The sequence below is a fragment of the Pecten maximus genome, chromosome 7 (assembly GCF_902652985.1).
Source record: "Pecten maximus chromosome 7, xPecMax1.1, whole genome shotgun sequence".
NCBI classification, from domain to species: domain Eukaryota; kingdom Metazoa; phylum Mollusca; class Bivalvia; order Pectinida; family Pectinidae; genus Pecten; species Pecten maximus.
The window spans coordinates 1,366,410-1,392,701 of NC_047021.1; the positions used below are offsets into that span (position 1 = coordinate 1,366,410).

At 36.9% G+C, this 26,292-nt stretch overlaps 1 protein-coding gene across 1 annotated transcript in view; it reads right to left on the reverse strand.

Annotated features, from left to right (window-relative positions):
* Positions 1–543: 543 nt before the first annotated feature.
* Positions 544–26,292, reverse strand: part of LOC117331284 (protein piccolo-like) — a 103,070-nt gene continuing 77,321 nt past the window's right edge. The window contains 19 exon segments of the mRNA XM_033889895.1: positions 544–3,739; positions 3,934–3,992; positions 6,866–6,970; positions 7,331–7,394; positions 7,767–7,951; positions 8,397–8,581; positions 9,344–9,474; positions 9,878–9,916; positions 10,623–10,667; positions 10,983–11,221; positions 12,662–12,744; positions 13,101–13,209; positions 15,109–15,237; positions 16,450–16,534; positions 16,955–17,076; positions 17,262–18,222; positions 18,224–18,337; positions 18,339–19,136; positions 20,131–22,523. Of these exon segments, the coding sequence (XP_033745786.1) occupies positions 3,985–3,992; positions 6,866–6,970; positions 7,331–7,394; positions 7,767–7,951; positions 8,397–8,581; positions 9,344–9,474; positions 9,878–9,916; positions 10,623–10,667; positions 10,983–11,221; positions 12,662–12,744; positions 13,101–13,209; positions 15,109–15,237; positions 16,450–16,534; positions 16,955–17,076; positions 17,262–18,222; positions 18,224–18,337; positions 18,339–19,136; positions 20,131–22,523 (5,795 nt within the window). The 3' untranslated portion in view covers positions 544–3,739; positions 3,934–3,984.

The window sequence follows — 26,292 nt, forward strand, 5'->3', positions numbered from 1 at the left end:
AACGAAGACGTCCTTCCCAATATTTAGTCAATATACGCTAACGAAGGCGTCCTTCCCAATATTTAGTCAATATACGCTAACGAAGACGTCCTTCCCAATATTTAGTCAATATACGCTAATGAAAACGCCCTTCCTTATATTTAGTCGATAGCCATGATGTATAACTTAGTGGAACTGAGAATATTCTGAACGCAGGCATAATTGCCTCTATATTCATATCGGTGTCCATATGATATTCAAACAAAGATGTATTTGTGTTTATGTTGTGACTTTACTCAAAAATTTGTTCAGACGGTTTCGAAACTGATTAAATTTGGGGCTTGAACTATAATTCCGTGTACAGAGTTCCAGCTGTCCACAATTCTCTGAGGGAACGAATATTTCCTCATGTGCAGTCTACTTCTTGATTTGTCTTGGCTGAGTGAATGTCCCAAGTTTTGAGAATGGGAATGTCAGCAGCCATGTTTATCATACGTTTTGTCACTTCAAATAAAATAAACGTTTTACAAATAATCAAAAGAAAGAATAATAAACCTCAAAACATGGATTTTAAGTTTTTATTAAAAATATTAACAACTCATTCAGGACATACTTCACGCCCGATACAGAAATATGATAACAACAAAGACGCCCTCAAACAATCCAATATACGTCGGCGTGTATATATATATATACACGTCCGAATCATCAACGGTATAGTTTTACACTGATCTGTCATTCTCAACACTCGTACCAACTATCAACTACCAAGTCTCTCTCTTAGACAGCTATTGACATCTATATCACTCGGTGCTGACGTCACTAGAAGAGAATCAATTTGACAAGGGGGCTATGACAGCTATATATGGATATATATATATAAATATTTAATGTTTATTTTCCTTGAATGGATACGAACTTATTATCTTTGATATATGAGAGATCAGATATTATATCAGAACCATAGACAGGGTATTTAGCTTGTAAATTAGAATGTGAAATATGCACATTGCGCAGTACAATGCACAATACAATGTGCAGTACAATGCTTACACTGATCTGTACATAAACAGTTTAACACAGCGAACTAATATATAGTGTAATGTTATACAGAGAATCCCTGTACGATAACCACCAGGGAATAATTAAATGTTTTTAACTCTGGTTACAATCAAAAAAGCACAATACACCCATAAATGTACACTTCACCTGAAAAACGGAAGGCGATTGATGATATACCACACAAATTTGCAATCATTTCTTTTAAAAGGAAATGATTATCATTTATCAAACTAACTCTAACCATTCATTTGACATAATTCTATCCGTAGATCAATAAAACAATTGTGAATCATTTGGCACTTACGGTATGCACGAACACCTATTAGATACAACTATTATGTGACAGCTGTTTGCCTGAAATGTAATTTATTCAATAGTAATACTTACATAAATACACATTTCCTGTTGAAAGAAGATGAAGGGAATGACTATTATCTTTCTTCACTACCATTATTTACCAATTATCTAACAATATAAATCATACATTCTTCCTATATTGCTTCCATCTACCGTCTCACACGCATCAAATGATAATAGGTTTTGAGTGTCAAACATCTTTATATTTCGTAGAAAATTGTTATACACCAAAATTTAATAACAATAGGATATGACAAAAGAACGAATTTGCCATGACATTTGGACAATATACATGTGCATATAAGATCACGTGACAACCTACCTTATAATTCTAGCTATTGATTCCAGTAAGTAAATAACTGGAATGTTAAACTAAATGATATCACGTGACAGCCTACCTTATTAAACTCGTTACTGATTCCAGTAAGTAAGCTACTGGAGTATTAAATGGAGTGATGTCACGCGACAACCTACCTTATTAAACTCACTTGTGATTCCGGTAAGCTACTGGAGTAGTAAATGAAATGGTGTCACGTGACAGCCTACCTTAAAAAAAACTCGCTACTGATTCCAAGAAGTTACTGGAGTGGTAAATGGAATGGTGTCACGTGATATCCTATCTTATATTACTCACTACTGGTTCTAGTTACTGGAGTGATTGACTGAATAATAATATATTATTGAATGTGATTTTCTGATGTCGCAAAATTATATATCATTGACTCTATTTGGAAGAAAAATAATTATATTAATGAACACACGAGCTAGGAAGCTCAAGATCAAATGTTTAATGGGATTATTTTACAGAAAAGAATGATTAATCAATATACTGTATTTAACTTGACAACATTTCCTAACCGTCTGTCAAATGGCGTATTACGATAATTCAGAAGATCAATAACAATCTACCACATGTTTTGAGATCATCGGTTGTGTTGATTCTATAAATGCACAATATCTAAAATATACAGGAAACCACTAAATGAATTGTGACGTATGACACACATGTATCAATATATGAAATGGAATGTTACCCGCTTTATATTGGCTACAACCGTGTCCGACTATCCTACAGTCCAATACACAATGAAGACAGACGTAAACAAAGTCACATGTATTCTTACCGATGGGGTAGTGAGTACTGGAAAGATCACCAAATGATCACCGAGGTGCATCTTAGACTAACACAATGTAAATACAATATTAATCTATAATGTAATGATTTCATATTTTATCATTATATTCGACATGATCATGTAATGAAATTCAGTTCGAAATTTATAATGAGTTTTCAAAATCCGGCAAATACAATTCATACGACGTGTATGCATGTTCTTTTTTGTAATTCCAAACTCAACTACAACAGCTTACAAACACAATTATTATGTCGTATTTCTATATCCGTTCAAAGTCAAAACATGAACAATCAAAACTACTCTTAAGAGATGATAGTTGTAACAGACCAAGGTTCCTGGAAGACACAGTTAGCATTTATGTCATTGGTCTAGGCATGCATCCCGTACATATCAATTAACATGTATGCCATTGGTCTAGGCATGTGTTCCGTACATATCAATTAACATGACTTCGAACATCACTACTGCAGTGTATTAATTCATATCACATATCCAGACATTATAGTCGCTTCAATTTGATACATTGTTTGGAAGAACGATACTATTTCGAGATTAAAATATATTAGAATATTGAATCTAATTTCAATGACTTATGAATACGATTGTGTATCATTATCTATTTCATGACACCTGTTTGTGGTTTTCCTTCTCTTAACATACTGATAATTAAGAACAGAAATGAGACACTTTCGTCATTATGTTATGTATATATTACAGCGCCGTCTATATCTGATAAATACAGTGTGGTACAAGGAGTATATAAGCCATTGGTTATTTAGAAAAACACTTGTTGCTACCCATCAGATACAAGTCACTACAAGTCACTAGGAATATTACTTATAAAGCCTTTTGATGTAGATCAGTGTGTATCAATAGTGGACATACCTGACCATATCTGATTTTGTTTTATTAGTGGAAGTTCAAGCTGACCACAACTGACAAACACAGGTCGGTGGTAGACATAAGGTATCCCTCTTAATATCTTGAGATTGGCGGAAGGCCAAAATGACCGCAATGACAAAGCCTTGGTTGCACGGAAGAATGACTTGTAGACTCTGAAGTTAGTTGGTTCGACTGTGGAATGTAGAACTGACCGCTACTGACGTACAATTGCAAAGACAAATCGCCACACACATTGTATTATCGTAGTCCAAAATCTTGTAACCAGGGTTGGTGAAAATATCACAGATAGCTAAGAAACTAACCTACAATAAAGAATTAACAATACATCAGTACTTTGTATAATGATATACCACATGACATATGTAATTGTTTGTTTTATTTTCCTGCTCTGTTACAGAGTTATATTATATACCACGTATGTGTTTATTTCTTAATTATGACAAGTCATCAGATGAAAAAAGGATTAATTAAGATAACCATTATTTATCGTCCATACCTGAAAATAATAGTCCAGTTCATCCGAATGAATGGTATTGCCACACAGTCTTCATACCCCTGCGACCAAAACAATAAGAACAATTAACAAAACTGTCATATTTCATCATTACCATGATTTTGTTTTCAAAACCTACATTTTGCTTTACAAACACGATATTTACTACGACGAAATTATCTCAGGTGTCAATAAATGGTAACAATGATTCTAAAATTAAAATTTTGCATAAAATAATCAACATACATTTGGCTAAAGCTACGCACTTTCAAAGGCAGCATTCGGACACAAAAAGTGCGGATCTCAATTTGTGGTAAGTAGCATGTAAAGTGGTAATGTAAAGTGGTAACAATCACGTGACAGCTAGCAATCTGTTCAAAACGAACCATGAACTCAAACAATCAACTAAGGTAGAGAGCCCGGTCATCATTGTTCCTGATTAGTATGGGTATTACGATACAGAAAGCCGGCTGTACCAAATTGACAATCTAGAATTATATCAGTATTTATTTTGTTCAACAGGTAATCGTAGTTAAGATATTCATTTTTAAAAGAGTAGAACAAACACTTTTAACATTTGATATTACAAAATATGTATATGTCACACCATTCCTAACAAGTTAAACTCATCTGCGGTGAATGCTCCTTGCGGTTTGGACTCTCTACCTTTGATTTAAAGTGATAGCATGGGATATGATGAATTACAAGTATTAAAGACCTTCAAAGACGTTGTGGCAAACAGAAGCTACACCTATACGAATAAGGAAAGATAACTAAGCAGTCCCTTCCTAATATGAATAAACGGGTAACATTTAAGTAGAAATACGAAGAAAATTAATTGTTATTTATGCTGATAGAGATAACTAGGGCATTGATATATTTATATACATATACGACTTTATATATATATATTTCTCTCGGTACAACTATGACAGGAAATTCAAATCTATATCTTCGGATCACCAACACATAGTGTATATGATAAATTGACAACTTTTTGACTCGTGCCCTGACCGGGCCATGAACTCACGATCTACGGCACCCAATCGCCTAGCCAGAAATACCCGCGGCTTATACCGCTGCGTCACATCGGCGTTCTTAAAAAAGAACGTTTCAATGGCGCAGTGATGGTCGGCCCGATACCCTGACATGATCATTGTGGAAGTCGTCTATGAGATGATATGAATACCTGGATCGCAATGTATTTACATACATGGATACGAATCGTACATATATGTATTTCTCTCCGTACAACTACGACAGGAAATTCAAATCTTTATCTTCGGATCACCAACACAAAGTGTATATGATACATTATGCTAATAAATAGATATATAACTTAGCAACACAAATGACGAAGGAAGACAACTTATACGACTTTATATATATACGTATATATATAGAAACGGAACTATCTATATAATGCATGTATGTTTCCTTTTCTGATAGAAATTAACACATATGATATAAATATAAGCTATTTGGAAATATGGCGATTATGTGTGTCGTTCCGACGTTATTCTATGTCGTAGACAACTTTTCGGACGGTCCCCTGTTACATAGATGAGTTTCCGGACGAATCCCTGTTACATAGACGAGTTTTCGGACGAATCCCTGTTACATAGACGAGTTTTCGGACAGCGCTCTATGGCGTTGATGATACACTTGGTGAAAAATACATTTATCTATTTAAGCTTTTAAAGTCGAATTTATAAACACTGTGTTTAGATGTAAGGATTTATAATTTAAACAGTACTGTAACATGTAAAAATATATAAGGAAGTTACTAGATTATTGAACAACCATTCATTATCCGCTTTTAATGGAATATTTCAATTTTACTTAGTGACTCTTTTTAACAACTATGATAGAGATCGTTAGGATTACAACACATACAAAAAAGTGTATATATTATACAATTTACAAATGATATGTTGTGTTAATATGTTTCTTGGACTGCAAATGAATTCTCTATGTGTAGAAACATTCTATAACACGGTGTTAGTAATATTATAGAGGTGCGAGGCCATATTAATGAAAAGTTAAATGATTTGTTTTAATGATTAATGAATATGAATGAATAAGAATGGCATTTTAATGGGTGCATCAAACATGCATGGCGAAGGGTACATACATGTATGTCAGTGGTATGAAATTAGAATACAGGAAGTGTATTTAGAATTGGATCAGTCTATACATGCAATTATTTACATTCTTTTTGCTGAAATAAGAACATATAAGGTATTAGTCACCAATAATAAGTTCATCGATAAGCACTTATAATCTTTGATTATCTACCGTTAGTGAATATCTAATAAGATTTAGTTTGAAGTAAGGCAAACATTTCGTCCATTTGTCATGTTCTATGACGGCGTTGACCGCATTACTATTACGTTTATAATATTTACTGAGATTGAATACAATAAAAACCTTAATATCTTTTTCCAATATTTTCCATAACACTATTTTATTTTTAAGCATAAATATAAGCATTGTATATCAATCAAGAAACCAGTAGTATCAAAATATAAAATGACTGCAACAACGAAGCGAAATAGAAAACATTATGACATAATAAAAAGTAAGAAAACTCAAATAATGAAAAACACATAACAGAAAGCAAAACATCGGAGTGAGCTTAATCAAGGAAAATGTCCAGAAAGTCATAGTTGCGATGGGAAAACAACTTAACTCAGTCATGCAGAAAAGTAGAGAGATCTTTCTGTGTAAACTGGTATTGACAGTCTAGAGATGTAGGAAAGGAAAGAGACAGAGAGTAGCTTAAAACGCAATAACCTGTTTTCGCTATTTTTCTTAGGGAGGAGCCGATGTGATAGGCGTGCACAGTATTTGTTCTTCTTTGAACGGGGGTACAGGATGTGACGTGCTACAGACAGGATGTGCGACAAACCACTGAAACAATGGACTACTTTACCAGGAGCATGCTCAGACGACTGAAGGTGCATGTCACGTGGTTTGTGCGGCAGAAGAGGCGAAGAGTGAGTCGAAGAGATGTCCATAGATTCAGAAGTAGTAAGTCCTACAGAGCAAAAGTGTAGTCAATGTAGACAGACGGCTCAGACGTCTGTAATAGTAAGTCTTCCCAGAGAGTAGTGATACACATATCGTCCACCTGGCTACTGAATATGCATCAGTGGTTTGTTCACTCGCTACCTTACAATTATCATATATATCATCCGCTAATTACACAACAGAATCAATATCTAGTATGTACAAATAAGTACAATAAACTATTTACTTTGTCATCGAAATTAGTCAACATATTCAGATACAGAAATAAAAGTGTTTTGAACAGTAGTTCATTGCTGAGAACCACATAAATAAAATCCATAGTGAGTACAACATAATCACAACATCAACAACAAAAACGTTAACTTACTGTCGACATCTGTCAAAGCCCCTAACGACCTCCTTCTACCGCCAAGCCCGTCGCCTTTACTACCCTGAACGCAATGAAAAATACATCAGTATTGCTTTGTTAAATACATGTTCTCGAATAACAGAAATAACATTATTTGCGAGTTATCTCCCTTTAAATAAAAAAAAAACCTGCACAAAAGAAAAAGCGTTTTCAGAGTTACATCCCTTCTCCTATTGTCACAAACAATTTCTCAGGTTATGCCCCTTAATGAGGTATCAGAACCAAATGAAAATTATGTCCCTTTATATTAAGTTAATAAAGTTTATACATTTCCATTTGCTTTTTCATTTAATACTTTTCAAACTTACCACCAATGATTGTTTGAAATCATTTCCGTCTTTTACAAGTCAGAATAATCATAAAGAACTGCTCTCATATAATGGCTTGTACTGACCTTGTACTGTTTACTCGGAGAATCTCTGCTGCCTCTCGATTGATTGGGTGAACCTGTGCGAATGATATTCTGCGAAGATCTCACGGTTGGTGGCAGCACCGTTGGTTTCGGAAGTTCTACGCCGGTGGTATTGTCATGTTCACGTAACGGATACCAGTGTGGCAGGTTGTCAAGGAAACCAGGTACTTTAAGATTAATGATAATGATAATGATTATGTCATAGTTCAATCCACTCTGATTTTGATTTTACTTAAAGAAATATACAAAAGAAATAGAGCTTACCATCAATGCATTTCAATTATCAATGTTTCCATGGAAACGTCATAAACATATACGGTGCCTATATATGCCTATAATTATCACACAATTCTCCGTAAAATCTTTTTTATGACAGGATGAAATATTACCATTTGTTTGCGAAATCAATATCTCTACTGTCCTATATTTGGGCATCTGTTGAATGAGGCTTGAACGAAATACACCCAAAATATATTGTATAATGTATCCGTGCGATTTGAAACGTTTCTCCTAATGTAATGTATCCATGATATTTGGAAATGTTTCTCCATAGGAAATATCACTATTGTTTATATAAACGTTTATTATATTGGATCAAATCTGAACACTTACCCGACAAATCAATAATGACCTCGCCCAGAAAGTCGTTAGCTTTGAACCTGTCGTAATCCCAGACGGTTATTTCCAGTGTCTTGTATTGAAGCTCCTCTCTGTGGAGGTCCTGGAACACCACAGTCTGGTACCACTCTGGGCACAACGTCTTAGATATGTGTTTGGTCCGCCGCTTATTCTCAGCACTGAAAGAGAACATCGCCTATTGTTTGAACCTGCACTATGTAAAGCTTGTAAAGAAACATATTGATAAATTAATGTCCCCGATAAGTATTACAGACGCAGTGGTGAAACTGTCCGATTCTTGAAATGTTGACATAGACATATGGGAAAGGGGAAAATTCCAAAATACTAAATTATTGTTACTACTGAACACTTTCACCAATTCATTTTCATTGTATATCATTACATTCAATGAATATGTAAAAATACATTGTAAAGGTGAAAATAAATTGAATATGTGGGCATATATTCTATGTATACATACAATGTATATGCATATGTAGATTGTATATGTGTACAAATGTACATACATTGAATATGTGCATATACTGTATGTGAACATACAATATATATGCGTGTATATTGTAAACAAGTATGTGTAGATACATTTTAATTATGTGCATACATTGTATATATGTACATCCAACGTATGAATACATCGTATATGTGCATACATTGTACATTTGTACATACATTTTATGTGTAAATACATTGTATATGTGTGCATACATTGTATAAGGACATATTTTTTTGTACATGTTTAATATTTCATATGTGAAAATATATGTCTATGGTTCATACATTTTATATTTTTCAGACATTGTATAACGCTACATACATTGTTCATGTATACATACATTTAATATGTGTACATACATTGTGTATAATTGTATGCATACGTTATTTATGTGAACCTGCTCTGTAATCTTTAAACAAGCACTCACCATCGACCAGGAAGAAGGTAAATTTTGACAAAAGGGTCTGATAATCCGTTCATGTCTTGTGATATCAGGTTCTTTGCCGCGATGATGTGTATACTGAGAGTACTGTCGATGTCATCGTGACTGAGCTGCAGCTGTAGGAACAGTACTCATTAGTTATATACAGAATATCAGGATTTACGAAGCAAAAGTAAACTATATTAATACAGAAAATTGACAAAAGAAAGCGCTACATTTTACTCCGTTTATCCTAACCTGTTTGACTGTGTAAGCTCTGTAGATGTAGCATGTTTAACATTACTTATTAGGGAGACAGCGACACGAAGGTTTAACCAATAATACATGTCTTGTATTGATAAACTAATTGGTATCCAGAACATTTTCAGAAGTGATAATTATTTGATTTTGCTCTACTGTATATTACTCCTTATTGGTTTTGAAAGGTGCTAATCCCTTTGTGTGTTTTGTAATGTATCATAATGTCTGGATTGAACGCTATATTCCACATTATTGATGTTATTCTACAAATATTTATACCTGTATGTCACCCATCGTTCTTTCTTTCTCGAACGCAGCCTGTAATATCAATATAAAATGTCAATATAAACATGGCAATATAGATATAGATATGTCAATATATACATATATTTACATCTCTCCCTTAGTAAACTCTGACTGCGATGAAATTAGCGTAAATGCAGTTAGCGGAGTAGTAAGCGCGGTAATCGGTAATATAATCATGACGTAGCCTCTTTGTGACGTTATCGAAACGTCAACTTTTCTTCTGCTAACTTTAACTTTTGAAACATAACTCGTTGTGTAACCTCTGTATATTTAGAGATGAATCCAATGAAATGTTATACGTTTGTACTCCTTCAATTCGGTGAAAAGTGTCATATTGTCAATCTCTTAGGAGGAATACATCCAAAAATCAATCCAAGCTTTGTTTCAAGAACTGCTGTTTTCATGTACGGTGTATCTAGTACCGTAAGAATGAATACCGTGAGTATAATTATATTCTACATGAGGATTATGTTATCATGTGTGTTTCCAGCCTTCTGTTTCAATAACCAACTTATAAGGTTAATAGTAAGTCTGTTCATAAAACATTCATCAAACTGAATACCTACAACCAAACGTAACATATATAAATAATGTAACATAGAACATTCATCAAACTGAATACCTACAACCCAACGTAACACATAGCGGATACCTGAAAATATGCTTTAAAATTTTGAAATTGTAACTCAATACAATGTAAAAACATATGATAATTTACCTGTATAACGTCTTCATCAGGTGGCTGTTCCTGAAGTTTTGGTGCCTGTAATCAATAATGTGCAGTTTGAAAGTTAAAACTGATAGTGCATGACATGTTAAAATGTTCTAATACATTAAATTAAGCATTAAGATGTTACCTTATTATATCCTCGGTATAATCAGAATATTTCAATAATCCTTTTAAAGGCAAATAAACCAGACGATCAAAATAATACCATAAAGCCATTCGCCTCACTGCAGTAGTTGGCGGAAGCCTAAATTCTAAATGTATATACTTATATATCATTTTCAGTTTTAAACGTTGTAACCATTAACGATACTTTTCTTTTTGTGAGTGCAAACAAATATTAGTACTGACCACAACTGCCGTTCGCTCTTTCTCCGTACTGCTTGGGATGCTGGTCTGTCGCTGTCGGTCCGAGGACGTGGAGGTAGGGTCGGAGTGTGGGGAGCTACAGGGTGAGGACATACTAGGAGTCAGGAACTCAGGCTGGGACGACGAGGCGGACCCGGCAGGGGAATCCTTCTCCTGAATACCCTCTAACTGGGCTGCCAACTGTTTGGGATCTACACCATGGTTTGACTTCAAACATTTCTCTGTAATGAGTACAGCATATTTGTCTACGTTTGCTTATACCGAACTTCTTTGTAATGAGTATAACATACATGTCTTATTTCGGTAGTATCGAATTTCTCTGTAATGAAATTAACATATCTGTCTACGTAAAATAATATTACCCTTCTTTGTAATGAGTATAAAATATCGGTTTTCTTTCGATAATATCGAACTTCTCTGTTATGAGTATAACATGTCTGTTTCCTTTCGATAATATCGAATTCATAATTGAATGTGGACGTTCATGTTGCAGGATTTAGTTCATGTATTGTTGGTGTTTGTCGATTCCTTCCTTTATACCGCATTTCGTCTATGCAATAATTGTTTTTGGGTTAAAGATATGATTAAAACAAAAGGTAAAGAGGGCATGTACCGCTCACCTGGTTGGATTTGACCAAACGTCAAAATAATGTTCACGTTCAATTCGTTAACAGATTTATTCGTTGATGTCGAACAAAGCTATAAATGGTTATGGGGTTGGGATCTCAACGGTTTGAAGATATAAACATAAAAATAAGTCCCTATGGGCCGGGAAAGCCCTCAGGGCCTATGTTAACCTCATGATTGTGTTTATCTCTTTACGCCGAACAATGCTAGATATGGTTATAGGGTGGGGATATCAACACTTTCAAAAGTAAAACCAGGAAAATAAGTCCCTAGGCTTGAGGAAAGACCTCGGGACCTATATTTACAACAGGATTGTATTTACCTCTTGGGGTCCAGCGACGCTATTTATGGTTATGGGATGGGGATATCAATGCTTTCAATAAAACAAACAGCGATTAAAAACTGACATATATTCAATTTTTTGGCCCCGCCCTTCTGGCCGTATGGGAATTCAGAGTATTCATTTTTGCAAAATCTGTTACCCTTCTCCGAAGGATGTTTCTGACCAAATTTGGTTCAAATCCATTCAGTACTCTGTGACAAGTGTCAATTTTAAAGGATTTGCTTCTATCTCTACTATTGGGCCCCGCCCCTTTATCTTGAAGGGGTCAGAGTCACATTTCATGTAAAATCTGTTCCCCTTCCTCAAGGACGTTTCAGACCAAATTTGTTTCGAATCCAATCAGTACTGAGTCACAAGTGGCAATTTAAAGGATTTACCATTATGTCTGCTATTGGATGGCCCCGCCCCTCTGGCCCCAGGAGGGTCTGATTCACCATCTATGCAAAATCTTTTCCCCTTACCTCATGCAGTAGTGTGACCAAATTATCTATTCAGTACTTTATGACATGCCTTGGCATGAGCTCACCGGTCCTTCAGACCAGATGAGCTAACAAAAACTTTATACATATAACATTATTTTAAATGTGAAAATATATGCCACATTTTGACATACTGTTTGTCACTGCCAAATGTTCCTTTATTCTTTTTTTATTTTATTTTTGACAGATTCGCTATATCCTGTTCTACTCACCATAAACGTCGTCAGGTACAAACTCCAGGTTATCATAGGAGGAGTGACAACTGCCAGGGTCTTTTGTGTGTGACCTAGGACCACTAATAAAATAACAATAACATACACATAAAACCCTGTCTGGTGTGTTTTATTAGGAACATCGGTACTTTCTAAGTGATAAGCTATATACATCATCTATTCAATCATTTAATATAACGACATACTTCGGCAACAGAATAACAACAACGTACAAAAATGTAAAAACAAATATATATCATAAGCATAGGCGTGAGTATGGTATTTCCACAATAGCTGATATTCTCGATAATATAGAATATAACATCACGTTGCTTTATTTTTTTAATAATAAAAAATGTCGTGAATTATGTTGACGAGGATTAAATAATTAAACTGATTATAAACTAATACTAAACTGTTCAAAGCCTTATAAACTTACGGTCGGACCACCAGTTCTATTTCACCATTCGGCTGTCCAATGATCTGCTGAACTTCCTCGTACGTTTTAGATGTCAGCTCGATGCCATTCCATTCTACTATCTGGTCTCCTGAATAAATAAGTACCATCATATCCATGTAATAAATATGTACCATCATATCCATGTAATAAATATATACCATCATGTTCATGTTATAAATATATACCATCATGTTCATAAAATAAATATATACCATCATGCTCATGTAATAAATGTGTACCATTATGTACGTGTTTGTTTCTTGTTGATATGCCATTTGGTTCCGTTTTTTTCCACCATAACACTAAAAGATTGTGATTTTACCTGATTTTTTTACTGATATTTGGACGGCGGGTGTCGTCGATGTAGCATGAGATGTTTTAATCGATTTGAGAGTTTGAATTATGGTTTGTTATTATGTCAGTATTCCTTGATGTATTGTAATTGTGTATAGACAGAACTGAGGAACTCTTAATGTATCTTCTACACTTTAAGGTTTGTACAAGTTGTTATGATAACTGTAAAGTTGGTAACCCTGGTAACAAAACTATTTCATAAAATGGCCCATTGATCGGCAGGTTTCACGAAAGTCTTTTCATTTTATTCTTCAATTCTTTAAAATCTAAGATTCTTTCATGACACTTTGCTCGGAAGTTTTGACAAGCTAGAAACCATCAAATGGTTTTTAATATATTTCTTTTGCAGGGACATGCCTTGTAAGCATCGATAATTGTTAAAGTTATAGAGACCGGTCAGTTACCTGGTTTACATGGTATATAGAGACAGGTCAGTTACCTGTGTATACATGGTATATAGAGACCGGTCAGTTACCTGTGTTTACATGGTATATAGAGACAGGTCAGTTACCCGTGTTTATATGGTATATAGAGACAGTTCAGTTACCTGTGTTTACATGGTATTTAGAGACAGGTCAGTTACCTGTGTTTACATGGTATATAGAGACGGGTCAGTTACCTGTGTTTACATGGTATATAGAGACAGGTCAGTTACATTTGTACCTGTGTTTGCATGGTATATAGAGACAGGTCAGTTACCTGTGTTTACATGGTATATAGAGACGGGCCAGCTACCTGTGTTTACATGGTATATAGAGACCGGTCAGTTACCTGTGTTTACATGGTATATAGAGACAGGTCAGTTACCTGTGTTTACATGGTATATAGAGACAGGTCAGTTACCTGTGTTTACATGGTATATAGAGACAGGTCAGCTACCTGTGTTTACATGGTATATAGACAGGTCAGTTACCTATGTTTACATGGTATATAGAGACAGGTCAGTTACCTGTGTTTACATGGTATATAGAGACAGGTCAGTTACCTGTGTTTACATGGTATATAGAGACAGGTCAGTTACCTGTGTTTACATTGTATATAGAGACAGGTCAGTTACCTGTGTTTACATTGTATATAGAGACAGGTCAGTTACCTGTATTTACATGGTATATAGAGACAGGTCAGTTACCTGTGTTTACATGGTATATAGAGACATGTCAGTTACCTGTGTTTACATGGTATCTAGAGACGGGTCAGTTACATTTGTACCTGTGTTTACATGGTATATAGAGACAGGTCAGTTACCTGTGTTTACATGGTATATAGAGACGGGTCAGTTACCTGTGTTTACATGGTATATAAAGACAGGTCAGTTACCTGTGTTTACATGGTATATAAAGACAGGTCAGTTACCTGTGTTTACATGGTATATAGAGACAGGTCAGTTACATTTGTACCTGTGTTTACATGGTATATAGAGACAGGTCAGTTACCTGTGTTTACATGGTATATAGAGACAGGTCAGTTACATTTGTACCTGTGTTTACATGGTTTATAGAGACAGGTCAGTTACCTGTGTTTACATGGTATAGATGGTATTTAGAGAAAGGTATTTCACAATTGTTTTGTTGATGGTATAAGATACCTTTGTCTTTTTGATATAGAGACAGGTTTGACGCTAAGTAAAACCTACCTTCCTGGAGTTCTCCGTGCAGCTGTTCGGCCACTCCACCTGGGTAGATTGCTGTGACATACGCTCCCACCTCGTTTGTCCATGACATTGTCTTACCGCCAACAATCTTCATCCCTATCCCATTACCTGCTTCAACGTAACAACACGTAATATATCATTTATGAAGGGTAAATAAATGAGTAAATTCGATAATCACATGGTAGGGGGAGGGGGGGGGGGGGTGGCATTAAGAAGGAAACAGACATTTGCCCTGGGCGTTTAGTTAGTAAAATGTAGCATACGCATATTTTCCTAAATATGGCAAATTGACCAGCGTAATCTCAAATGCGTGTGAAGATCTTTATTTTTGGTAAATTGTTTTTAAAAGTGGGAATTGTATGCATATATTACCACAACTTTAAGTATGTTTGATCATTCATTTAGAGATCTTGCATGTAACAACACATAATTCGCAAAGGACACACGATATCGACCCCTTAAACATTTGGGATGCAGTAGTATACATGTAAAACAGGACTCCCGTTAAACAATTGATATGTCGGTACCAAGTGCCTGTAGCAGGAAGTTTAAAGTGTTTATATCGCAAATGCGTGTTCCCTCACTTATGAATAGAATAAAATGTTGGTGCAAATCTGTAACAAAACAATTTTCTAGAAGGAAATATTAGATTTTACTTCTTACTCTATCGATCAGACTTGAGTGATCAAAGGACAAATGCATAGTGAGCTGACAAATACCGTTGACATGGCAACAATCGATGTTTACACGTCCGTACAGCCACACGTAACAAACATACACTGTTCCATATGAGCCAAGTTGTGTATTAAGCAGTTAAATATACCTTATCTGGCACCAGGCTTCCCTTAGAAGCAATATAACAACATCTAGTTGGCAAATTATATAACCATTCAGAGATGTGCTATGTTTCTCAAATGTGTTAGTACTCTGGCAATGTATCTATGTTTACCGACACGTAATCGATACCGCACAAGGAAAACATACATAGCGAGGTCTTATCCCACACATCTATCCCCCTTCTCGTTCGCGCCAGGAAAGTGTTTCCATACCGAGAGAAATTGATAAAGAAGCGTATCGGACCATTTATTTATATCGCTCTCACTTCATTTACTTAGTCTTATTATAATTAACACATTAACAGATGAACGAATGACGCCTCTTTCTATTTATCACACGGACTTCAATTGTCGATGCTGAAGCGTGAACAACATGAAAATTACTAGAAATGGTTAAAATGGTAAACAAATATATATCAGCTGTTACAGATTATAGAATGTGGTTATATACGACAAACAAGGTGACCGTCCTGGTCGGAAAACCTACCTTTGATGGATCTATCCTTTGGATCTCTGGTAAGCAAGATCCGTTTGGTCGGGAAATCATATTTCTTCGGCTGAGATGGCTTCAACTTTACAAAACAAATGAATCATATGTATTAATATATTAACACTACAGCAATGCATGCGTCCGACATAATCACACTTCCTTTTGATATTAATAATTACATTCGACCTAAACTTCAGGAATAACACTTCAGTAGCAAACATGTACTAATAGCAATAAATTAGGCAATTAAGTGTTTTATTTAAATGTAGTACGTCTCTGTTATATGAACCCTACCAGTTTCTATCACGTGGTCTGGCAGGTGCCCCTTTACCTTTATACGTCCGGTTAGAGAATCGACTAGGTGTAAGTCAAGTGTGTAACCACTGTGCCACCCAACTACCCTAGTTACAAGTGTATGACACTTCCATGTTAAACTAACTCTACCGGGTTCTTTCTCTAACTAGCTAAGGATTGTGATACATCCATATCAAATGAACCCTACCGGTTTCTTTCTCTCTAGCTGTTTTAGGATTGTGACACCTCCTTCCATCATGTGTTTCATAATCGGTTCGTCAGCATCCACGCTGTTGTCACTTTCTGCACGGTAGATTGCATTCATCAGATCTACAATACAGAACAGCATTCACGTCGTAATCATCGCAACACATAGTTTTGTGTTTTTTCTTTTAAATTGAGTATGAAACGTTTCTCTTTATATAAATGTCTTTCTATGCTAGTTACACACATAAACGAGTCTTTCTTTACAAAACTTTACACAAACATATATGATTATTTTCTATAGAACTAACCATCAACACCTCCAGTAAAGTTGAATTCAGCAGAAACAGGTCTACTTCCGGCACCAATGTCATGAATTATCTTCCGTGACCTGGCTTTGACGTCATCAAGCAAGGGCATGGCGGGAGTAGGGTCGCTCGGTGGGCTTGCTTCCGTGTCAGAAAACGTATCTTTGGTTTGATATTCAATATCGACAGTCCGGGCAGAATGGAGTTCCGGTAACGTCACACTACTGGACATAACTGGATCCCTGACTGGATCAGACTTACGAAAGAAGTCCGATTGTTGGATAGTAGGTTTAAACGCATGCGTATCATCAACATTACCACTATAAAGAAAAGGACTAGAATACGCAGAATGCATTTCTTCTACTCGACTTCTTCGCGAGGTTTCCTGTTTATGTGCTAAGTATTCGGTCGAACTATAATTCGCTTGTTGCTGGAAATTATCCCACGATCCTTTATCATCGTCTAGGCGTCTGCTCGGATAGTCGAACTCACTCTCCTCATCATCTTCTAGCGGCTTGATTATGCCTGTTGGTATCGGCCGGGTGGCGGGATAAGCGTAGCCTGATGTTCGCGGCAGATCGTCATAACTATGAGCCATAGCGTGGCCGGAAGTACGGGTCAGGTTTAGTAACTCTGCCTGAAGTCGAGATGTTTCTTCCAGCTGCTTCTTTCTCTTTTCAATTTCATTCTGTAATTCCTGTTTTCTGTCTTCGCGTACTTTTATTTCCTCGTCAACTCCAAAACACGACGGAGAACGAGAGGCCTTTTTCACCTTTTGCGGTATGTGCGATTCGGATCGACTCTTTGATTTTGTTCCAGGTAGAGTAGATTGTTCCACTTCCGGTCCCTTAGACTCATCATAGGAAGCATTAAAAAACATTTTTGCATAAGCTGAAGGTTTATTTTTCTTGTTACGTGCATTTGACACAGGTTCAGAACGTATACTTTCATTGTCACTCAGTCCCTGATTGCGAACTATCGTCCGTTATATATTTCATATGCGTTTGCTCTGAAGAAGCAGATTTTCCCTTAGATTGGAAATCGGATTCAACGTCTTTATCTTCTTTAATTGGTGAGAAATTTAGATATCATAGGATCTGACGTCTGACGCTTATGTCTGGAACGCCTTGGTAACACCTGGGGCGAGGAACGCGCAGATTGCAATGGTGAAGTGCCGCGCTTCTTGCCATTTTGCCCTAAAGAGCTTTTATTGGACCTTTGCTGCATAGATCGCTTCAATTGGGATTTGGCATATTCTGAGCTTAACTTCAGTTCTCCTATCTGCAGTTGAAGAGCCCGTATTTCTTCAAACTCTTCAATTCTTCTACGTCTGCCTTCAGTTGCTTTCCGAAGTTCGTCCTGCAGTCTCTTCTTGAGCGACTTCATAGCTTGTGTAATAGGAACACCGTAAATGTTTATCATAGAATCTATCATTTCATCAGTTTCTTCCCTATCCTTACTCCTTTGGTCATTTCGTTCGGATATACCGATGGCCCCCATCAGAATGTCTTTATCTGGAGGTATATTTGCTTTCACTACCTTCATGGGCTTATCCTTAGAGGAATCGCCGGCAGGTATATAGTTACCGTTCCGCTTATCCATGGAGGCTGGTTTATCCAGGTCGTTCATCCTCGTATGACTTTTATGGTGATGGTTTGTCCACATAGCCACTTCAAAATCATCCTCATTCATTGACTCGTCGCTAGTTGATGAAGGGGTTCCATACCCAGTACGCTTTCGACGGTTTTCAGATCTAACGTGCGTGTGATGCTTACGGGACGATGAGGTTTGGCTCTTCTGTTTCGAACTACTTGAAGATTCATCGCCAGTAGGAATCGGGGGTAATTTTCTTCTTGTCTTCTTTGAATCTTGAGATACCTATAAATCACAAACATGCGCTTTATAGACAACAATATATAAACACTCACTCCGTATGCTGCTGGAATCGGAGACTCCACAGTATTATACAATGTATTGATTGTCGAGGTTTAATGGTACACTGTGTACGTTATAACTGCATTTATCGCAGTGTTTACCTTTTATTGCGATAATTTGGTAGTTAGCATATATTTTCAATAGGTACATGTATTACAGTAACGAACCACAAATGAGAGTGAAGCATTTCATGACAACACGTTAACAAGCATGTTCTCCTGGCCCTCAGTATTTTACACATTCAGTCAATCATTCTTGTGACATGCACACTTTATGTCGATATTTTCATCTCTACTGATCTTATAGGGTAATGATTGTTAGAAAAAGATGATGATTAAGTCAGTTTTGGTTTCATAATCAAAATTAGCCGCGTTGCATGCAATCATAACTAGCATTTTAGAGGAATGAAGATATAATAGTAACATGGTTAGAAAATAGAATAAAAATGTAATTTGTTAATGATGCTGGCAACATAGGCTTCTCTTGATGATCTGTCCGTTATGTTGATATTTCTAACCATTTTAACAACAGAGCATTTTTCAAACCTATAAAGATGTAGAAATTGAGCATTTAAATCTGGTTTTGATGGCAGGTATCGATCATATAACTATATTTCTGTATTTTGTATATAACCATCACAGACACATATATATATTGACAGGTGATTCATTATCAACAACAAAATAAGCACTTCAAGCATTCAATCTTCAAATATGTATCAGAATCTGGAACATCGCATTCCTATACTGATTGTCGAAGATCTAAATCTCGTTGAACTCGGATGTAAATGAAATACTACCATGTAATTAGTTCTGACGACATCATGATGAAAGCTACTATAAGCAGTCAGATTTACAAAAACACAATAAACCACAAAATAATGTACAAACAAGATCTTAATTCAGCAGTAAATGATTGTAAGACGGAACCATTTTACCTGCTCGAATTTCTTGATTTTGTCCTTGACCTTGGACTCGGCCAAAGTTTTCTCCTCAAAGGTCTTATTGAGGTGTGGCAAGCGTTTAGATGGAGTGGGTTTTTCGTACGTGCTATCCTCATCAAAGTCTGTACCCGGTGAGGAGGGAGAATGAGGCTTGGGTGGGGAGGAATCAGAGTCAGGAGGGGTGACGGGTGACGGGAAGGGATACACCTCCCGGTCGGGGGAGGAGGAGGGAGACACAGAAGTGCTGTCAGAGTAGTCTCTTTTCAGTGAAGAACGGGACTCCGGACTCGGTGGTGAGTCTAGAACCTTATACTGGGGAGACATACTCTGTTCCTCTGACTCAATATGGCGTATCACTAGTGGATTTGGTTTCGCTTTAAGGTCCTTAGCTTTTTTCCGCTTATCATCCAATTCCGCACCTTTTGGCAAATCTTGCACCATGTTCGTATTGCTGTTATTGTTATTATTGTTATTGTTGTTATTATTCGTGTCATTATTTCTACCATCCGGTCGCTGAGATATATCACTAGATTGAGGAACCATTTTCACATAGGAATCCGAAGCAACAGAAGCACCACCTGATGATTGTGCACTAGCATAGTATTTTCCCGACGATTTCATGTGTTTTTTCGTATGTGCAGCTATCATTTCTGCCGTAGGTTCTGGCAACTTTCTCCGCGGTCTTATAGGAGGTTTCGGAGGTTTTTCCACAGGTTCACTCGGTTTTGCATTTGACGAAGAAGCAGAACCAGAACAGGAAGCACCCTTTTCGGGTTGTTCAAACGAATTAACCCTACTCTGAACTAGACTAACTTTTGGTTGATTATTAGTTGATGAAGTTGTTTGTACTTCTGAACTATTAGCTTGACTTTTTAATATCACGTCTTTAGTCACCGACTTCGAGGCTATTGTTGCACATGTAAATGGATGCCCTGTGATGTCATTAACCAAACTACTTTCGTCCACTGTCATGCATGCTGCCTCCACAGAGCTGTTAAGACCATCACTTATGTTCGGGCCATTGCTTTGTAAAAGTTGACATATATTTTCTACCCTATCATACCTCTTAAGACCATAATAAGATATTTTTTCGTCATCATCATCCTCTAAAGGCTGAAAATAACTATCATAATCTTCGTCATCATCATCGTCGTCATCTTCCTCCTGTGATTCTCTCCTCCGTCGTTCTTCCTCCTGTTTTTCGAACATATCGACGCGTTCTGCTTCTTCAATTGATGGCGACACATCTAGAATAGGTGATAAGTCAATCACTGGGGACCAGTCGGTCGACGGAGGCCGAACTTTTTGACGCTTAGAACCTTGATAATCTATTGCTTTTGAAGATGGATCTGCAAGTTCAACTTCCTCCAAATCATCAGAACCATTTTCATAATAACTTGGAGAAATCGGCGACGCGCTTTCAGTGCTCTCAGTATCCTGCGAGTCTGGGGAAATCTGATCGTGTTCGTGCACGGGTAAAACCTGTAAATTAGTAGGTGACACCGTCATTTGTGTGAGGTTGGCAGTATTACTTGCGATGGTAGCCGCATAGGTTGCGAGATCTATAGCTACAGCTGTATCGGGGAGATCTATATGACTCGTATCAAGTTCGTGAAGATTATGGCACGGTTTGCTCTCGGGCATTTTAAGAAGGAAAGGTTCTCCCATTGTTGTTACCATATCGTCAGCAAGTTCCTCTGGTGATATCGGTGAAGGTTTTTGAACGATTGGCATAACGGCGTATCCTGCCTCACCAAGTGCATGCGCCTCTGCGTACAACTCCTCAACCGAAAGCTGACGAACTGGAGGTGACACATCATACGTAAATTGTAGACGACTGTCTTTGGGAGACACTGGAGACGAGGCACGTTTTTTACCGGGATAAGAATCCCTCCGTTTTGGCGAAAATGGTGGACTCTCTATGCCTGCCCTCCAACTCGGACTTCTCGGAGGTGATGGGCTCATATGCGATTTCAGATCGTCCTGCACATCCGAATCATATTTGTCCATAATTTCATCGACAGAAGACTCCCCTTTAAAGTCTTCCATCTCCTCTGCGAATGCACTAGCAGCCAACGCGACCCTGGCCTCGTTCATGACAGCCAGAGGAGCCAGTCGGTTCTCAGTGTCCGTGCTAACAGTGCTATCAGTTGTCTCGTCATCTGACGATGTGGCACTGTGAGAACGCGGGATGTTGAGCGACCTCGGGCGGTGTTTCCTGCGAAGTCTACCACTGTCATCACTACTTCCGATGCTCATCATCGAATAATCATCACTTACATCGTCCGTACTCATCCCATCGCCTTGGTAATAGTGCATAGAAACGTCTTCCATATCCACGTCAGACGCCGAGGTTTCCGAATCGCTCCTGGCACCTTGGCCCATCGCTGAAATGACACAAGACAATTAATATAAAAATATTACCCTTCGAAAAAATATCCACATCAAATTTAATTGGTGAATGTGAACCAATATTTGCATATTACTTTATTATTATATTTATATCAATACTATTTATGACTTTTGTATATCCAAGATCGTGTTGATCATTTTTTAGGTTTATGCCGCTTGATATATATATATGTAATGACGATTAATCAATTCTAGAATGAAAAGGAAAATTACATAATCGTATATTTGTAAGCAACATAAAAGTCATTACAATGTTTAACTGAATATAATGCCGACAAAATAAACCAGCTGATGCCATTATAGAAACAGATATATCAATATCATTAAAACATAATTATTATCTAATAACACAACAAGAGATCCCAGAGGGATCTTGGCGCCCACCATTGAATGATCTTTATAGGTTCCATGTCAGATTGATCTTTTCTCTACTTTTCCCTTCCTCTAAGTCTTACTAATCTGTGTAAATTCAGAAACAGGTCTCTAGTACTTTTCAAACAAGGGGAACCTATATATAAAATTTAAGATTTAGCGATAATGGCTGTCTGTTGTTTTCGGATTGGTCCCAAAATGCAACACCAGGGACCAAGGGGAACCTACATATGAAATTTGAGAAAGATCCCTTCAGTACCTTCTGTAAAATAGCGATAACAAACTTCAATTGTCAAAATACAAGATGGCTGCCTGTTGGGGAGGTTGTTTTCTGACTGGTCTCAAAATCCAATATGCATAACTAGGCACAGAGGGCAACCTCCAAATGAAATTTCAGAAAGATCCCTTCAGCAATTTCTGATAAAGAGCGATTACAAACTTCAATTGTCAAAATCCAAGATGGCTGCCTGTCGGCCATGTTGTTTTCTGATAGGTCTCAAAATGCAATATGCATAACTAGGCACCAAGGGGAATCTACATATGAAATTTGAGAAAGATCCCTTCAGTAATTTCTCAGAAATAGCGATAACAAACTTCAATTGTCAAAATCCAAGATGGCTGCCTGTCGGCCATGTTGTTTTCCGATTGGTCTCAAAATGTAATATGCATAACTAGGCACCAAGGGGAACCTACATATGAAATTTGAGAAAGATCCCTTCAGTTCTTTCTCAGAAAGAGCGATAACAAACTTCAATTATAAAAATCCAAGATGGCTGCCTATCGGCCATGTTGTTTTCCGATTGGTCTCAAAATGTAATATGCATAACTAGGCACCAAGGGGAGCCTACATATGAAATTTGAGAAAGATCCCTTTAGTGCTTTCTCAGAAATAGCGATAACAAACTTCAATTATCAAAATCCAAGATGGCTGCCTGTCGGCCATGTTGTTTTCCGATTGGTCTCAAAATGTAATATGCATAACTAGGCACCAAAGGGAGCCTACATATGAAATTTGAGAAAGATCCCTTCAGTACTTTCTCAGAAATAGCAATAACAAACTTCAATTATCAAAATCCAAGATGGCTGCCTGTCGGCCATGTTGTTTTACGATTGGTCTCAAAATGCAATATGCATAACTAGGCACCAAGTGGAGCCTACATATGAAATTTGAGAAAGATCCCTTCAGTACTTTCTCAGAAATAGCGATAACAAACTTCAATTGTCAAAATCCAAGATGGCTGCCTGTCGGCCATGTTGTTTTCCGATTGGTCTCAAAATGCAATATGCATAACTAGGCACCAAGGGAAACCCACATATGAAATTTGAGAAAGATCCCTTCAGCAATTTCTGATAAAGAGCGATTACAAACTTCAATTGTCAAAATCCAAGATGGCTGCCTGTCGGCCATGTTGTTTTCTGATAGGTCTCAAAATGCAATATGCATAACTAGGCACCAAGGGGAATCTACATATGAAATTTGAGAAAGATCCCTTCAGTACTTTCTCAGAAATAGCGATAACAAACTTCAATTGTCAAAATCCAAGATGGCTGCCTGTCGGCCATGTTGTTTTCCGATTGGTCTCAAAATGTAATATGCATAACTAGGCACCAAGGGGAACCTACATATGAAATTTGAGAAAGATCCCTTCAGTTCTTTCTCAGAAAGAGCGATAACAAACTTCAATTGTCAAAATCCAAGATGGCTGCCTGTCGGCCATGTTGTTTTCCGATTGGTCTCAAAATGCAATATGCATAACTAGGCACCAAGGGAAACCCACATATGAAATTTGAGAAAGATCCCTTCAGCAATTTCTGATAAAGAGCGATTACAAACTTCAATTGTCAAAATCCAAGATGGCTGCCTGTCGGCCATGTTGTTTTCTGATAGGTCTCAAAATGCAATATGCATAACTAGGCACCAAGGGGAATCTACATATGAAATTTGAGAAAGATCCCTTCAGTACTTTCTCAGAAATAGCGATAACAAACTTCAATTGTCAAAATCCAAGATGGCTGCCTGTCGGCCATGTTGTTTTCCGATTGGTCTCAAAATGTAATATGCATAACTAGGCACCAAGGGGAACCTACATATGAAATTTGAGAAAGATCCCTTCAGTTCTTTCTCAGAAAGAGCGATAACAAACTTCAATTATAAAAATCCAAGATGGCTGCCTATCGGCCATGTTGTTTTCCGATTGGTCTCAAAATGTAATATGCATAACTAGGCACCAAGGGGAGCCTACATATGAAATTTGAGAAAGATCCCTTTAGTGCTTTCTCAGAAATAGCGATAACAAACTTCAATTATCAAAATCCAAGATGGCTGCCTGTCGGCCATGTTGTTTTCCGATTGGTCTCAAAATGTAATATGCATAACTAGGCACCAAAGGGAGCCTACATATGAAATTTGAGAAAGATCCCTTCAGTACTTTCTCAGAAATAGCAATAACAAACTTCAATTATCAAAATCCAAGATGGCTGCCTGTCGGCCATGTTGTTTTTCGATTGGTCTCAAAATGCAATATGCATAACTAGGCACCAAGTGGAGCCTACATATGAAATTTGAGAAAGATCCCTTCAGTACTTTCTCAGAAATAGCGATAACAAACTTCAATTGTCAAAATCCAAGATGGCTGCCTGTCGGCCATGTTGTTTTCCGATTGGTCTCATAATGCAATATGCATAACTAGGCACCAAGGGGAACCCACATATGAAATTTGAGAAAGACCCCTTTAGTAGTTTCTGAGGATTAGCGATAACAAGAATTGTTTACGGACGGACGGACGGACGGACGGACGGACCACGGACCACGGACGCAGGGCGATTTGAATAGCCCACCATCTGATGATGGTGGGTTAATAAAATATATAAAATCCCCAATAAACTCCCGGTCACGAGGACAATAAAAGCTATTTTTAGCGTAGAACATTGTTTACAAAATCAAGTTTTCAAGAATAAAACGATATATATTGTGGAATATCGATACAATTGTTGATTTAGAAATCTAAAATATGTATGTATTGTTTACATAGGAACAAATGTATTGTAGCTAGACGCTAACGAAAGAATATCGTTTATACTATCATACTTATGGTAGTAAGTAAACGTTACGAAAATTATATCAAAAGCAAACTTTCTACTTCTAAAATATCTATATTCACTCCGGTAAAACATAATATGCCTATTTTGTTAAACTGAAATAAGACTCCTCACAACAACGTATTGCAACCCTTCCGTTGTCATGACGTCATGATTGCAAATTATTTGACCATGGGTCAATGAGAGATCATTAAAGATATAAAGATATACAACATAACACAAACTGAGTATATACATATCTACGTAAATATCAAATAAAATCTAACTACTTAC